Source organism: Diplotaxodon limnothrissa, linkage group LG22 (assembly GCF_057381915.1).
Source record: "Diplotaxodon limnothrissa isolate DT_005_m linkage group LG22, D_limnothrissa_male_GT1.1, whole genome shotgun sequence".
NCBI classification, from domain to species: Eukaryota; Metazoa; Chordata; class Actinopteri; order Cichliformes; family Cichlidae; genus Diplotaxodon; species Diplotaxodon limnothrissa.
Window position 1 is genome coordinate 8,931,851 of NC_140616.1, and position 18,489 is coordinate 8,950,339.

The 18,489-nt window shown below is 39.6% G+C and overlaps 1 protein-coding gene across 1 annotated transcript; it reads right to left on the bottom strand.

Annotated features, from left to right (window-relative positions):
- Positions 1-4,751: 4,751 nt before the first annotated feature.
- On the bottom strand, positions 4,752-16,232 carry galr1a (galanin receptor 1a). Its single transcript, XM_085346120.1, has 4 exons — positions 16,194-16,232; positions 6,906-7,559; positions 6,560-6,625; positions 4,752-5,105 (listed from the first exon to the last, which is right to left on the bottom strand). The coding sequence occupies exons 1-4, from the start codon at positions 16,230-16,232 to the stop codon at positions 4,752-4,754; spliced, it is 1,113 nt and encodes a 370-aa protein (XP_085202246.1).
- Between the last annotated feature and the right edge of the window lie 2,257 nt (positions 16,233-18,489).

Sequence of the window (18,489 nt, forward strand, 5' to 3'; positions counted from 1 at the left end):
AGAAGATGCAAATTAAACAGAGCAGAGAAAGAGAGGCTTGAATATTAACACCTGTGTAAGCCTGACCTCTGCTGTTCAACTGAGGTTAAAACAGCTTTTTAATTAACATCAGGAAAATCGGTTTTCTTACATTTTCCTTTACTAACGTGTCCTTTCATCCTCATATTTTTTAGACCTCAGATGCAGTCATTTTCTTCAGGGCATGAGACTGATATATATATATTTTTTTTCTTCACATAACTGAGGGACCTGCAGTTAAACCAGCTCTTCATCATCCTCCCTCACTGTGACGTTGCGCCTTTAACTCAGTTTCCAGCTAATGGAAAATAAGATGAGCATCATTTGAGCATATTACATAACATAGTCCATTATGAAAAAAATGATTAAAGTGAAATGAGTCATCAGACAGGATGCTTTGGGTCTGTATACTTTATGTTCTAGGTTATCTTCAGGAATAACACCACAGTAAAGAATATCAAATCATGAAAGAAGGAATAAAATTTATCATTTCGTGTTCGTATTTATGAGAATTACATGGGTAAGTCGCAGTCAGGTGCTGCTAATCAAGTGCTTGATTGAAGATCAGCAAGTGTGACCACCACTAAAAAAGCAGAAGTGTTTGCACTTTGCTGGTCTGAAGCATTCAGCATTAACACAGTCCCGCAATTTAGGTCCAACAAATTCAAGCCAAGGTCAGACCCACCAATGCTCCGAGATACTGTAAAAAACAAACAAAGTTCATGACAGCACAGTTAGAAAAAGACTGAACCAAAAGTGACTCAGAGTGGAGATCAATTACAGTAAAAGTACCTCAAAATTATAGGAATCAAAAGAATCAAATAGGAAACCTTTTGGTTACCAAGTAAATGTGTTAACGACACCGTGGAGCCACAAAACTGTACAAAAGTAAATGATGTACTAAATACTGATAGCAATGGTTTTTTTAAAATTTGTAATTATAAAAAGTAATTTTGTATTTATTATTGATCAACCTGCGGTCTGGAGTGTGGGGCCTCCCTGCTGCTGCGGAGTCGGGGTGGTCTGCCTCCCCCCACCGCAGGGAAAAGGGTAACACCACCTGGGTCTGGGTGCAGTTCCCCCCTCCAGGGGCAAGGGTACCTAGACCCGGTTCGTAGAGTACGCTTGGGGAGTGTGATCGTGTGTACAACGTCTCTTTATGTCTGTCTCCACGTTGGTTGAGTGTGGAGTAAGTGCATATGAGAGCATGAGGGTGGGAATGGATGTTTGTATCTGTGTGTGCCTGTATGTCTGTGTCTATATGTCAGGTTGGGTATCAGACGCCACCTCTCTGGGGACATCTCGGGCCCTCCAAGGTTTGGAGGCCTATCTCCCCCCCACCACCACTTCCCCTGCCAGTGGCGGACTCCCTCAGACATCGGTGCGTTGGTGGTTCTTTATGTCTGGGGGTGGGCGTCCAGGTACACACCGGCTCACTCCTTGGCGGCCGCTTATCGGGGCCTGGAGCCTGGGGCTCGCTCGGGCCACTTCGGAGGTGGGGTGCCCCCGGCCTCTCGGCCTGGGGCTCGGTCACTCAGGCGCAGCTGGCTGCCGGCGGAGCTCACGGGCGCGTCACTGCAACTCCCCCTGGCTTCTGCTCCGCGGCTGCTGAGTGAGCCCTCATCTGGGACTCTCCTCAGCTCTTTCTGGGACAGTGGCGCGGCTGCCCCTCTGTTGGTCTTCCTTGGTCTCTTGTGTTCTGGGGGCCTCTGGATGTCTGGAGTTTTGATCTCCTCCATACCTGCTTCATGCCCTGGAGGACGGGGCAGCGGCTCCCCACACCCTCTAGCAGATCATTACATGAACCAACCTTTTAAAAAAACAAGCGCGTCCATGCTCACAGGTGTACACACGGGTGATCACACCCACAAACTACACCCTTTTTGGCTCCTACCTCAAAGCACACTGTGTTCTGTTGATCTTATGTGCTGCACAATAATGTTTAACATTTAGTATTTACTGTCATATTCCCATATATCATTGTGATGTTGTTTATTCTATTACTCTTGTTCTCTTCTGCTTGTTTTCTTTTTTCTTTCTCAACAGGTGATCCAGGTGATTGATATATGCATTTTTTTTCTCTGCCCGTTCTGTTGGTTTTTGTCTTTTGCCCTTCTCCCCCGTCCCTCTTCTCAGCTGTTTCTCTTTCCCTCTTTCTTTTTCCCCTTCTTTCCCCAAGTCAAGTCTGTCCCGTATTCAACAAGTGAAAATAAAATACACAATAAAAGGTGAATCAAATGGACCATTATGGCAAGGCTGGGATGGTCAATTTGGTAAAGTAAATCCGTTGGGCATCTTTCTTTGCCTTTAGACAACAATTCTGATGGCAAAAGAGCCAAACGGGACAGGCCAAAAAAAAAATTATTGATCAACCTTATAAAGTGAATGTTTCATTCAGTTGTTTATGGGAGCAGTCGACCACATGATGTTTTTATGAAATGAAATGAAACTGTGTGCATTGTTTGTATTTGTGTGCAAATGCTTTTTATCTCTTTTCTAAGACAGCACTTGAGTCTGCACTGCCCCAGTTTTCAGTGTAATAATGCCTGCAGAGGGCAGACAATACTGCAGAAAGGAGCATGCACAGTTACCTGTTTGCAAAAGTTAATCAAATTCAGCCCAGGGGATAAACAGGAAACAGCATGCAATCTGTGCAATAAAGAAGCCAGGTAAGCAGGCTCAGTGCTGCTCTGGTTATATCAGAGCAAAGTCATAACATCAAACATGTTTCATGCACACATGAGCTATTAAAAAGAGTTTATTGGTTTGTAACATAAATTATTCATGTCTTTGTACAACTTGAACACACATACTGTACACTTACACATTTTGGTTTTAGACATTTCTTTGCTTGCAGTTGGTGCACATAGTTTCCGCACATTCAGTGAAAACGCTTCACACAAAGACACTGCCTTTAAGTTCCCTCTAAACAAAAACAGACTACACAACAGGTAGACAACACACACACACACACACACACACACACACACTGGATAATCCATTCAAAACACACAGGAAGCCACAGATTACAGAGAAACTTAAGGTCTGTGGCAGCTCAGGTGAGACTATATTTAACCTTCACCTTTGATCTTTGAGAGCAGAACGGTTATCTACAATGTGATTTAAATGATGCATTATTGCAATTGCAGTGGCTGTAGCTCAGGCGGTAGAGCAGGTCACCTACTCACCAGAAGGTCGGTGGTTCAATTCCAGTTTCAGTCTACATGCCACATATCCTTCGGCAAGATATTAACCCCATGTTGCCCTCCGATGCATCCATCAGAGTGTGAATGCGAAGTGATTGGGTGAATGCACGAGTTGTATAAAGCACTTTGGGTGCTCAGTGAGAGTAGAAAAGCGCTATACAAGAACCAGTCCATTTACCGTTATCACTTACGCGCATATATCTCTGGTATAGACTGTACAGTATGTACATTCCATTAGGCAGACAGAGTTAAATTGTAAACTAATCATCTAAAGCTGGGCAAAATAACAATTATCACTGGATCTTCCAGCAATATCTAGAAGCTTCTGTCCAACACCTTTTGACTGATCCTGGTAAATATTCACCAGGCAGCCATCTCTGGGGCTGAAAATTAAGCCAATAGGAAGTGCCAAAAACGTAGTTCCTAAATTTGTGGGTGTATCAAAAAGCATCGTTTCATGGTGCTTTAATCTTTGTTCACCAGTAACAATCGAAACACACACTGATAGAAAGAGGAGATTTGTGAGTTTCACACAGTTGCCAGTAGACATCATAACAACAGCAGTGGCTGCAGTGACATCCTCACAAGCGTACGGAACAAGTTTGACTATCAGGACACTTTGGGCACTTGTGAACATTGTAAGTTTGGTATGTAAAACTTTATATTCAACCATGCAAGTTTCTATATCCATTACTTAAAAAAAATATAGCCTTTTGAAATTGAATGATTATTTTAGATACACCCTGTATTATTGATGCTAAGTCCAGAAGTGATTCAGTCCCCATAAACTCCCATGTTCAAAATGTTCAGTGGTAGTAAAGAAAACAAAAGGTTAAAGAGTGGTATGAAATATAGCTTTGATCTCGATAATGTAATGAGAATCTTATTTTATAACTCAGCACATTTAACTTGAATTAAAGCACTTTTAATTATGCAAATAACCAGTCAGAGAAACCCATGCTGCTGTTGTGTTGAGTGAAGTTTTAGTATTATATTTGTATTTTGGTTAATTAGTACCAATTAGCAATAATCATTCTCTGTGCAAATCACCAGTGCATTGATGCTAATCTTGCTAGCGTTACCTGATAACTTCACTCTTCACCATCCTGTACAAACGTATACTCACTTCTGGCATCATAGACACTGACAGTCACGATACTTACAACAAGTCTTCAAAATGAGATTTCACAAATCAGTGGGTGACATTTAGTCATGTTCATATTTTATATACAGACTATATATATTACACAGATTTTTTCCCTCCTCTTGTAATCTGTTTGAGCAGGAAATGGGTTGATATTTCCTGACATTTAAAATTGTTACTTCTTGTGTATACATGAGATATGCAAATGTGCCACATTGAGGAATGAAGGCCCAAATCAAACATGCTCTTTAAAGTCTTTCAAAATACAAATATCAGTCGATATATGAAACTCTGGATTTGGTTAAACTTTCATATCAGTAGTTTCAGCCTTTAAAAAAATCCATTATCCGGCAGGCTGTACTCAGGATGCACCGCCAGTGTCATCAAAGCATTTTACTGATCTGAGAGTCGTGACCTTTATAAGACACGCTGATATTAGTAGAAGGTGCCGTCTCCATTCTGCTGCGGGGGTCTCTGTTTTCATTCAGAGGACACTCACTGGGCGCCCGGCACCAGAAAACCTGCTTATACGAGTTCCTGAAGTTCTCAGACAGGAAGGCATAGATGATGGGATTAACGGAGGAGTTGCTGTAGGCCAAGCAGTGAGCCACCATCCTGAACACGAAGGAGGCCTGGTTCAGAGGGAAGGAGCCAAACTCCACCCACAGGTGGACGATGTGATGAGGCAGCCAGGACAGACAGAAGACAACAACCACCACGAGGACAGTCTGAGCAGTCTGTGGAAAAGAGATGATCACAGGTCACGTGTCACATAAGGGTATGAACACGTTTCCAAAAAAGTTGGAACATGTGTAAAATGTAAATAAAATATATTTATTAGACATTTAAACCCTGTACTTATTTAAAAGTTTACAAGTGCAACCAATCAAAAGTGCCATTGCTTTTGAAAAACATCTGTTCATTTTAAACTTGATCCTAATCACCTCTTCTTCTAACAACACTCTGTAGAGTTTATATGCTTTACTATATATTGTCAGGTCTTTACTGCAGGCACTTTAAAACCCTAACTCTTATACTCAGAAGCAATTCTGTTGGAATATTCCCAAAACACAGTTTGGCATTTTTTCACTGAAATAAGGCTTCAGGATGGAAGCTGTTGTCCTAGCGTTGTGTATCATTTAGCAATAATGGTGCCTTCATAGATGTTATCCATGCCATGTGAACTATCAGGAATGCTGTCTTTGAACTCTGACAAGCTGTTTGGTCTCTCTCCTCGTGATGTCCAAAAACTATTTTAAATTTTTATTGGTCAAACCACAAGAAAGTTTTCTAGTTTGCCTCACTGCACATTATGGTGGACCAATACTGCCAAAATCAAACATAAATAAACAAATAACTTAATAAAAATATGTCTTTAAATGCATCAGACAGCAAAGCATCTTTCACCTGCTCCCCTATTCTGGTCATTACAGCAGATGGATCCACACGCTTGATTCTCTTCCTGATGCAATGCTTGCACGGGTTTGCCACTTCTCACAGTCTCAAATTAAGGATCTTTTGCATGTTAGGTGAATGTGGTGACCACTATGGAGCCACCCATTAATTGCATGAGATATAATACCAAATTAAACACAGGCACTGACTAATCTATCAGCTGTGAGACATATCGAGACTTCAGACATATATTTTTTTCTTTATTTTTTCTTTTATATCTTTATTCAATCGTTTTTTTTTTTAATTTTACATTTTATTGCTAAATTCTTTGGTAGTTCCAGTCTTCCACACATGTTTGTTTCACCAAAAGTGTTGCTGAGCCAATGCAGTAAATTGAATATTTGTGTCAGTTTTTTACTGCAGTGTCATCTAAAGACCAAAAGATTTCTGAATAAATGCAGAAAATTTGCACATTGTTTTATTTAGATTTTATACATTTACTTTTTTTGGAAGCAAGGTGGTATAAATTATTGGAAAAGAATTGTTAGTGGATAGCTCAGTGCCGAGTTTTGAGCCAAATGCAATAAAATGACACTTCACAGCATCACCAGAACCCCACTGGGTAATTTAATCTAGATTTTTATGCTGACATATAAGTGCTGTAAATGGAGTTCAAGAGTGCAGGCATTTTTATCTGCACCTAATGAGCACATTAACCTCTCAGCCAGCGAACTGTTCAATCACGACTCCTAATTTAGTGAGAAATCAGAAGCAAAAGAAAATTGCTTCCACCAACCTTCTTTTTGGAGAGCTCGGATTTTTTTGAGACATTCTTGAGCTTTTTGTGCAGATGATTTAAAACCTGAAAACACAAAACGCACATGTGAATGTTTTCAAGGAGCAGCCAAATTATTTCACGTTTATTTATTTTCAGAAAGACATCTGGGCAGATGTTGAAGGACGACTTAAACCTTTTTTACAAACCAATCCATTGTTGTTAAAATAAATATTTTTTACACTATAAAAGAGAGAAATACGATCTGAATAACAAGTTAACGCATTAATTTCTTCAACACTTTGAAAATTTGTTATTACACTGTATATTCATGGTCACATGTTGACTCTGGTTCGTGCGCGCTCACCTTTGCATAGCACACAGATATCAAAGTGAGAGGCAGAAGGTATCCAACCACAAAGGTGCACATCACGTAGACTTTCCTCTGGTGTTCCGGCCAGACCTCCCAGCAGAAGGTGTTGTTGTTCTCCCTCTCCACGATGCTCTGGTAGTGCGCAACGGGAGCTGCCATGACCACGGACAGTGTCCAGATCAGCACCACTCCGAGCATGGCATGCCTCTCCACCCGGATCGAGGAGGATTTTCTAGCGTGGACGATGGCCACGTAACGGTCCACGGACATTGCTGACAGAGTGAAAATACTGACCAGCATAGACACGGTGAAGAAATAGTGGATAAACTTGCAAATGAACGCTCCGAGCACCCACGTAGGCAGCATGTAGATGGTGGACTGGAAAGGGACGCAGAAGAGGAGGTAGGACAGGTCAGCCACGCTCAGGTTGAGGATGAATATGTTGGTTGTGCTCCTCGGTTGTCCGGGTTTACTGCGCGCCAGCACGGTTATGACCAGTGTGTTCCCAAGCACACCAAGAATGAAAATGAGTCCAAATATTAGAAGAGAAATAAAGTTATCTACTCCCATTTCCAGGATGATTTTAGCTGGCAGCCTCATGGTGTTGGTGGCGAAAGGCTGACTTTGGTTTTCCACCTGTAGCTCCATGATTTTCCAGCAGTGAAGAAAAGTTACATGTTTTTACGAAGGATGGATAACCTCTATGAGGCTCAAGCTGAAGATAGATTTCCTCTAGAGTAAAGACAGGACAGAGCTCATGTATTTGCAGGTTGACCCCCTCCCCACCTGCCTGCCTTCCCGAGAAACGTCACCATACTGTACGCACCAATACCTTTTCACTTTTCAGCGGCATATAGCCAGTGAACCAGAACTAAAAAGAAACCAGGTGACTGCTTTAAGAATTCACGTTAACAAGCCACATCCAGAAGTATTCAGTACCACTTTATTAAACCAGGAAAATCCAAAAATAACACATGCTGGCACATGGAATATGCTATATGAGAGGAAATAGATCATATACATGCATACATAAGTACTTTATTTGTAAATATGGCATGTATTATCTCCCCCAGAAGCTCACTTCAAGCAAAAATAAATGGATTTAGGTATTTTCAGGGACAGATAGCATGACAATTTATTATGCTGCTCTGAGACTTTTTAAGTCTTTTCATAGATTCCTTATTCCTTTTTTCTTTATACTTTTATGAAGTGTCCATTGACAGAAGATAACTCATGTTACAATGTAATAGAAACAGTCAAAAGTAAAAAACAAAATAAAACAGAGGTTTAATTAAATATTTTTGTCATTATCATTTGTAAAATCTTAATAAAGTATCTGATTTGTAATCCTTGCTTATAAGCAGTTGGTATGACTTCAAAAAGGAGATGAATAGTTTATCTATGTTAGCGTGTACTATTTGTAACAGTTTCAGAACATTTACCAAACAGCTTTTTATAGGGATGCAGGATCTGACTTGTCTTTCTTGGAGCTTTACCAGTGCAATGAAGGACATACTGTAGTTAGCTAGCATAGACTGTATGTAAAAGATGGACATATGTGCTGTGACATCATCAATCCACGAATGACACAGCCTCAATATAAGGGGTTTGTTTAGTTTTGTATTTTATTTGTTTTTTCTGGGGCTTGTTTTGTTTTGTTTTGATAGTATCGTTTTGTTTTTTCATAGCCAGAAGTGATTTTGGTGAATAAGATGTCACCTCAGCTTTGATAGCTACCTCATGCATCCATAAACTATACAGGTGTAATGCAAAGTCATGGTGCAAAATTTAAGAATAGAAATCTGACTGTTCCAAACAGCAAGCCATGTTATTTTTCAGATAATCCCATAAACAGTAATCCAGAAAGCACAAACATGGGAAACATGGTAAAAAGGTCCCTTGATGGCAAATGAAGCCTAGCAGAAAGCTATCAGCTGCAGCACAACTGTTAAGTAAAGCTGCACATTAAGATCTACCAGTTAACAAATGGTTGATTTATTTGACCAGCTACTAGCAAATAATTGTTGTTGTGAAAGGTAAAGCTATCCAAACTGTTTGTTCTAAGCATGTTTTTTAAAGCACTGAACTTTAGGATTTTACCACTGGAACCAATGGAGATCAGCTCACTTTTGCCATTAGCTATGAAGGCTGTTGGGACATTAATTTAAGCAAGCTGAACACTGTGATAATAAAATGCTCAAAATGTCCAATAGCCAATAACAACCCAACAATGAACAGGACACATATACTCCCAGTGACAGTCCCAAGCCTGGATAAATGGAATCATAAAGAAGATTTCCATAATGGATTGGTAGATGTCAAGGTTAACGACTGGCTCCAGTGCTGCTGGCCAACAGGATGTTGGTACTGTTGGTTGAAGATAATGGAAAATGAAAGGGGGAAGGCATGTTAGGAGGCAGCGAGAGAGAAAAGAAATGCAGGAGTGTGTGGGTGAGAGTGGGGACTTTAAATATACAGACTATGACTGGTCTATGATATTGTAGCCAGTTACAAGCACTCAGACAACCAAGTAGAGGACATGACTTTAGCACTTTAGCACTCCACAATAAAGATCAAATCTAATTTGCTAGTAATCCTGGAGGTTAGGCCTGAAAATACCCAGGATTCATCCTGTGGGCACAATGAACTAACATTAACCTCCTAAGACCCGAACTCTTCCACGGCATGCATTTTTAATTTCTTTTTGATATTTTGGCTAATTGGGGCCCGATGAATGTAAAAACAAAGAATTACCAGATTTGTTTTTTGACCTTATTTTTGTTTTTAAGAAAAATGAGAGCCACATATGAGGATATTCGTTTAAAATTTTGATAGAACAGTAGCAGTATAATGTCCTCGTAAATGGATATTAGGCCCTTGTAGAGCAAAATTGAGTATTTTGGTCTAAATAACCAAAAATGTGATGTCCACATATGTGGACGCCAGGTACTAGGAGGTTAATTTCATCTGTGACGCCATCATAAAGTTGTCAAGATATTGTCAACAATACATAAAATAATCATCATCACTGTATCAAAAGCAGAACACCACGAGAATGTGCACACTGTACGGTGAGACTGACCACCAGAAGAAAAAAAGATCCTCAAATTAATGAAAATTCAACAAATCACTAGTTGGTTTAAGTTTTTTGTTGTTGTTGTTTTTAAATGATGAATAAAAATGTGGAAAAAAAAAACACCGAAAAGAGCACAGACTGCGCTAGAAAAAGGGTTTTCATTGATCGTCGACTGTCTTCACTTATTGATCTACTCTGAGCAGGTCTCCAAGCAGCTTATTATCATTATACAAGCATGTGAGTATCAGCCAAATCTGCTTAGAGGGATACCATCTGGATATGACGACAGAGATGATGCACATGCTATGTAACCTGAGAACAGAGGCTGATGATATCTTATCCTCAGTTGATTGACTGAGGCTGTTATTGTTTACATGTTTGGTTCATTTACTGGTGTTATGTTGCTAAAACACAGAAACTTTACTCCTTTAGTCTCAAACATCTCAGGATTGTTATCGTTGATGGCAGCGATACTGATGTTAATGATGGCGGCAGATGATGAAGATGAAGACAAATGTTTGTGACCAATTCTCCCACTTAGCATTTTCTCACCATCAGTGGTAGTCATTATGTTTTTTTTTTATTAAGGGGTTTTATTATACTTTTGGGAGCATGGCAGATGTTTTGTAATTGGTTGCTCAGCTCGTGTCCTGAAGCAGCCCCAAGTTTCCATGGTGACTCCTTACTCCAGCGACTGAGATGTTATCCCTTTCTCTGCTGGGAAAAAGAAAGTGATACTGAAGCCTCGGAAAAGCTGTAAAATGCAAAGCGTGTTGTTACATTCTTCAGTTCATCTCCTGTCAACCTGCAAAGCAAGTCCAGTTTAGATGTCTACTATATCTAAATTGTTTTTACTTTATAAAAATACCAATGGATTTATATAGCACTTTTTAAGGCACCCAAAGCGCTTTACAATGCCACTACTCATTCACACACTGGTGGAGGCAGTGTGTGAATGCACAGCTGCCCTGGGGCAGACTGACAGAAGCGAGGCTGCCATATCGCACCATCGGCCCCTCTGGCCAACACCAGTAGGCGGTAGGGTAAAGTGTCTTGCCCAAGGACACAACGACCAGGACAGAGAGCCCGGGGATCGAACCGGCGACCTTCCAGATTCAGATGCGCTTCCCAACCACCTGAGCCACAGTCACCCAAAAAATACTGTGCATTTAAAACTAAATAAAGTCTTTTAACAATGTTTATAGTTAATGTTTTGTTTTGTTTGTTTTATTAACCTAACCATACAAATAAATCAGGAGAAATAAAAGTTATTATAACATATTTACTTATTAAATTAGATAGTCCAATAAAAGAAAGACAAACATTTACATCATAAGTCTGGGGTCTAATTTTTAAATGAACCGTTCATTCATCTACCTGCTGCCAATTTAGAATCACCAACTAATCTAACATTGATCTAACTCCCAAAGTCATTGGGTTTTGGAAGGAATTTTCTCTATATTAAAAAAAATACAAAGAACTTCCTTTTTCTAAGTGTTTACAAAAACCTCTTTTTAAAACTTCCAGTTGATACCAATAACAAATACTTTTTATTAGTGTTTTCAGTATTGGTAAATTAAGTAAAAATTTAAAGTAGCTGTTTTAACCCTCTGTGATCTAAATTATCACCAGTGAGAAGCTCAACTCTAACTCCAACCATAGGTAATCAGATTACATCATCATCACCTTTATTTACAAAGCACTTTAAAACACCCACAGCTGACACAAAGTGCTGTACATTGGAAGTATATAATAAAAAGATTACATAATGTTTGTACTTATTAAACTCTTCTTCCCAGTCTTTGTAGTCTTGAAACAAAAAATCAATATAATTGATATGCATTATAAACTATCCACATTTTCTTCTAAACATTTGCTTTTTGGCCTTCAAGAAGATAGTTTTTTAAATTTTAAATCCCACATGTGGGAAACTTTGTGGTCCTTTGCATTCAACCCATTCACTCAGTGAAGCGGTGGGCAGCTACCAATCCAGTGTCCAGGGAGCAGTGTGTAGAGACGGTACCTTTCTCAAGGGAACCTCAGGGTAGCCGTTTGGTGGATTCAAACCCCCAACCTTCCGATCATGAGGCGACCATTCTACCTACCTCTGTTTAGGGTTGTCATCAAGAGGGTTAGGGTTAAAATGCCTTTTGTCCAGGGAGAAGACTAACTGAGGGGCTGCACCGAGTACCAGTAAAATTTCTATAAGTTGTATTTTTTAAACTGCGAATGTTTCAAAGCTTCCAGCCCAATCCAAGAACAAAAATACAGTGGTGAAAACTGACCATAACAGGTTCCCTTTAAAGAGGTATTTCATAATGACCCTTAGAGGTAAACACCATTAATATGGTGATGTGATATACCCACTGCTGCACTTTCAATCATCAGCCAAACAGATCCAGAAATCAGCAAAGCCATGACCGTGGCCCTGAGGTGTAAGTCATTGTAGACCTCAGAGGGGTCATAACACATGTGTTCCAAGCACAAAAAGTAACTCTGATTGAGACTTAAACACCACAACAACAAGTCAAGTCAAATTTACTTGTAAGCACATTTATAAACAACACAAAATAATTAAAAAAAAATTGAAAAAAGAAAACATAAAACATGCAAACATGAATAAAGTAGAACTGTTCAAAAGTAAATAAAAGAAAAACTCAGTCTGTTTTAAAAACAAAAAAAAATGTTTTTCAAACTGATTTTAAAAACTGTTCTAATGTTGGGGAGGTCCTGATGTGAAGGAGAAGTTGTTTCAGTCAGTGCAAAAATGCGACCTCCTCTGTTTGTTTGTTTTTTCAAGATAGCTAGCGTTTGTTCAGTAGATCGCAGGGATCGAATGGGAGTGTGCAAAATTCAAAGATCAGAGAGGTAAGAAGATGTGACCACTACAAAACAGCAAGAGAATTTCTTTTAATTACAGTTGGATGGATGTTATAGTTCAGAACAACACATAATCATATTTCCCAAGATGATCAGTCCTCCAAGTGTTACATGGATTGTTTAGGGCAGTGCGGTGAAAAGGAACTGGCACTGTTGCCATAGAGCAAGATGGTTCAAACCCATCAGGGGGCGTTACAGTGTCAAGCTTACATATTCTCCAAGTGCTTAAGAGGCTTTTCTCCAGGTGCTCCAGCTTCTTCCCTCAGATAATAGAGCTTGTCTGGTTAACTGATTAATCTTAACTGGCTATAGCTGTGAATGTGAGTGTCTCTCTCTCTGTGTCAGACTCAGTTGACACCCAGCATATTTTCCTTAATGAATAATTATTTGAATAAATAAACATTTGATTTCATATATTTCGGTTGCATTTTGCTCAAAATTATTGCTTTGTGTTTATTGGAGGTGGATTTTTTGTGTAATGTCTCATATATCCTCAGCTATATTTGAAATAAATTTGTTTTCTTTGAAGTACTGTGACACTAATTTGTGACATTGTGTGAAATCTGTAAAGAAGGGACGTCACAAACAAACCATGTGAGCCTTTGTTTCAGTGCAGGAGTAATGGAGTCCTAAAGGGCACAATCATTAAGGTGTGATGCATGAAGTCCTACTTTCAGCATCTGCCGCAGCTTTATCTCACAGCGATACCATGATCTTATACAACATCGTCTCCCCTCCCACCTCTGTGATTTTCTTTACCAACCTTGTTAGAGACATAAGGAGATAAGCTGCTTTCGACTCTGCTGCTTGCCCTCTCAGGTGGTTAGCCCTTTACCTCAGCTTGGAGTCAGACCTGTTGTTTCCATGACACTGAGCCATGAGAGGAGACCACAGCAACAGCACATCCATTTATACCAATAATTTGAAACAAGCTTACTTCTCCTGCTAACTAGTTGGGAGCCTCAGGTTGTCATTTTGGTGATTTACTTTTCAAAGACCACAGTGTTTGTTGGGTTTTGTTTTGCCTTCATTTTCTTTTCTGGATAATGATAGGTCTTTCTGAGTCCCTGAAGATGCAGAGGATGATGATGTCAAAATGCTAGCCTTCCTCCTCAAACCAACATCAATTTTCAGTAAGATAAGACTGCTTTTTTCTCAGGGAATAAAATAAAAACTCTGCTTTTTTTCTTCAGTACTGATTTTTTCTTCTTCTTGTGGAATGACTAAATAAAGCATCCTCTTATAGAGAAAACGAAACATCCCTCAGATAATATAGCGCTCAGTTGTGGATACGTGAGAGTACATGTTATCTCCTGTCACATCCGTTTTGTTTTTATTATCTAGTTTCATGCTGTTGTGCATGTGTGCAAATAAAAAACCCTACATAAAGACGATTATGAGCGTAATAAAAAAGACATTAGGTAGTAGAGCTTTAAAGTCTTCAATCAAAGCTTGAGGTCATTCTTTTTAGGTGATGACTATGTCAGCGGATGGTCTGAATGTGTCATATTCTTTTGGATGTCAGAGGTTGAGCATGTATGGGATGGTGAGCTCTAGCTGAATAAATTGAAAAAAGGAGATGTGAGCTATTTTCAAGGCTTTAACAGCAAAAACAAAACAAAACAATCTAAATAGTGGTTTTATATCATGAAAGATGCAACATGTTTTTGTCTCAGTGCAGTTTTGTCAGAAGCCGCCTACATCTCACAATTAAGGGTTTCTTTGACCACGGTCTTTGCAACAAAATGAGGTGCTGAATGAAAACTGCTGAAAACAGTCCTGTTTTAAAGATCCACATTGTCCACATTAAGAGGCTTACATGGTGGTGGTAATAAGGTCCCTAGAATACATCGGGCGAGTGTGTTTGACCTCGATTTTCACTCCTGAATTGGTTCACAGGTTTTTTAATTTCCCTTGCTGGTTACAGTATATTTACCCAACACATGCATCACATAATACAACATAACAGTTGGCCCTTATAATGATCATAATTTACAAAATGAACTACATTTTTATTGGAATGAGTGAATGAGCCCATAAATGCATCAGGAAAGTGTTTACAAAGGCAACAGCAAAAAGTCGTGAGTCAGTCACATGCTAAAGCCTCAGTCATGCAGGCGTAAGACCAGAACCACAGTAATTAGATGCTAGAGACAATACTCTGACTGGATGGAAAGTGGCTCGCTGTTGCGAAGAAGTATACAGGACTACACCAAAAACCTCCTTGCCAGTGCATTGGTTTCAAATTTGTGTGGTTGCCCGTAGCTTGTAAAGATGTCAAATCATGACAAAACACTGGCCAACTACTTGCTAAGGGGCAGTGAAACTGTGAAAAATGCAGCATAAACTGGGAACAGAGACCGTTCACCTTCAAAGTAAAAATCGTGCCTTTTGAAATGTCTTGGTTTCAGTGGCAAGGCTCAACTACTACCTTGAAGGTGAACATTCTCAAGAAGATCAAGAAGATGACAAGTGTTTACTGACAAATCAGTGTCTTCCATGCAAACTAAAGATGACAACAATCTGCGAATGATGAGAGCAGGTTTTCAGTGCAGCGACCTCTTTGACTAATTTCATTTAGTGCCAGCCAGCAGCCTCCAGCAACCAATTCAATTGAATTTCATTTATAAAGCGCCAAATCACAACAACAATCACCTCAAGGTGTTTTATATTTTAAGGAAGAACCTACAATAATACACACAGAGGAAAAAAACACCAATCACATGAACACCTATGAGCAAGCACTTTGGCAACAGTGGGAAGGAAAAACTCTTTTTTAAAAGGAAGAAACCTCCGGCAGAACCAGGCTCAGGAAGGGACGGCCATTTGCCTGAAGAACTGAAGAACTGAAGCTTCTCAGATGAGAGGTGAAAGATCTTCAAGCAACAGATGCTTTTCTTTCCAAGGTCCTTAGACTAAAAATCTGATGATGCATGTATAAATTCTTCTGCTGCAAAAAGCAGATTTACCACTGATCGTCTTAAGCAAGGCTCACATACAATGAACTGTTTTTTGCAAAGACTTTTACAAAGTAGCCAATTAATTGATGGTATCTAATTGCTCAGCAGCATATTTTTAAAACCTAATAATGAAAAAAATCCCTGCAGACACCGGCGTCCAGTGCATTTCACAAAACATCTTAATGTACTATACCATCCTAGTTCTGATAAAACAGCATTTGGCACCCTGATCTGGACTCTGTTTTTTCAGTGGTTTACCTTATCCAACCTCATTATTCAGGAAGGAGTGATGAGTACTAAATTTTATATTAGCGATAAAGCAGAATGCAGTGTGGTAGGCTGATATGAGAAAGATATTCTTTAATTCTTTTTTTTTCTTTTTCTTGAGCCTCTGAGAAGGGTCATAGTAAATCTTACCATTTAATTAAATTAACACATTCTGACACTTAAGTAAAGCAAAATAAATATTCATCAGAGTCACAGTTCCTCACACCAGCAGCAGAGGGAGTGATCGAGGTTTGCCTCAGCAATCATGAGTGCCACTGTCAAGTGCAAAGTCAAACAGTCCTGTTGATTTATCTGGAGCCAGAGGAAATGTCTTTTTTAAGCCCTTGTTGGCTCAGATTATTTTGCATCCAGTGTCAGGAACCTGTGCAAATTTAATCACGATCACAGAAACACACCAAGACCCACGTGAGAACCGCTCAGCATGACCACAGCGTGCTGCTTCTGGTCATTGAGATGCACTGCTGGAGTAAACACAGATCAAAGTTGAGCATGCTCATTTCCATAGTGTTTACTGTACATGCAGCACACAGCAGGAAACAACAAGAAGTGTTAAGATAAACTATTAATTACTGCTGGGAACATGCTGTTTTAAGATCGTGCCATCTGAAGTTACTAGTTCTAAATTTCAAATATGGCTTCAGATGGATGATAAACATGAAGACTTGCAGGTGTGAAGGCACGACTTGTTCTTTAATATGGCTGAGGGTATGGTACTTTGGGAGTTAGATCAGACATAACATGTCTCTTATGTCTGATGTGCACTTGAGCTGTAGGTTTGACCAAATGTCTGAACCACACTTTTCAAATTGGACTTTCATCTGCACAGCACTGTCACAAACAAGTACTGAAGTGAATGAAACAAAGGAAATTCAAAAGTAAATGCATGAAAGTCACAACACCAAAAGAACTTGTATCAGACAAAAGAAAACAAACAAGACACATCTCCAGGGAAGATAAAGCAAAATAAGAGGCACATAGAACTTTTCTTTCAGCTATTGGTAGCTACAAGTTGGAGATGCTGGAACAAGCAGCAGGAGTTCTGCTGTTAAAGGAGGCTGCGAAGATGAAGAGGGAGAAGGATAACAGTTGAAAGTAAAACATGAGGGAAAGCAGCATGGGGATTCACTGAAGGGAGAGAAACCTTCAGAATTGAGAGGTTTCAAAAGTGGTATTAGGTTCACATTATTCCTGCTTGGTTTCAGGAAACAAAACCTTCCCGCAGTCTTTTCAAAAGTAACGACAGGGTTGTGTGTTTTTACTGGCAGTGAATCCAAAACAAAGCAAGTAAAAAATAAAAGAGAAGAGATGCATTCAAATGTGGTGTTGAATCTGTGTTTACTCTGAATTAGGATTCCAGGTAATGCTGAACACAGTAAACAGTTACCCATGTAAGAACCAGAAATGAACAACTTGCTATATTTCAGCATTCAGGAATTCATGGCTGCAGCTGAAGGAAGGATTCCTGCAAAGTCTGTTTGTTCTCTATAGTCTAAAGAGATCCATGTGAATGGTGATTTTAAAGGTGCGAATGGTTGCCTGTCTCTGTGTTAGCCCTGTGACAGACTGCTGAATTGTCCAAGATGACTTTATCAGCTGGGTTTCTTCTCTTCTGTGGCTCAAGCTACAGCTGAGGGTAAGAAAAAGGAGATTTTTCCTGTCTTATTTCTAAACCATGATATTTTTAAATCTATTCACTGAACACCTGAATATGTTTTAGTAAAACCATAAGTCCGTGACAGATGTTAGGATCCTGCAGATGCAGTTTGCATGTTGTTTTGAAATGAATGGAAACAGCAGGCAGCTGGCCCACTTGAGCCATCGCAGGCACAATGAGTGAAATCTGTAAAATCTTTTTTGGCACGGAAGTGGAAAATATTGCCACAGTATTATTATGATAACAACATGGCTGCGCTTCTTTCAGGCCCTGCCAATCTCATGAATGCGTTAAATGGGACAAAAGCAGACCAGTGATAGATTGATCAATTCTGTTGATTACATCAGAAAGATAAAACTGAGAAATGTATTACACAGTTTGCAGTTCGTCCACTCCTGTGAAGTGTCTTGTTGTTTTCAGTGACCTTCGCTGCCTACCAACATGTTTCTGTCACACTCCCACAGAGTGGAGTAAACTGGAATACATCGCTGATGTGTACACAAATGTCAGAGTTTCTTTTATGTGATCAGCATGCAGCACTGAGAGACAGACTCACTGTTTTCATAATGAATGCAAAGATGGAGATTTACTGAAAACCAGCCGAATGGTCACCTGCTCTCTGTGGGGGAAACTAGGTGCATAACAGGCCGTCTTTACCCAGCACAGATGTTTTTAACACATCAGTGGCTCCAATAAATACAAAGCAGTGTGCATGAACTT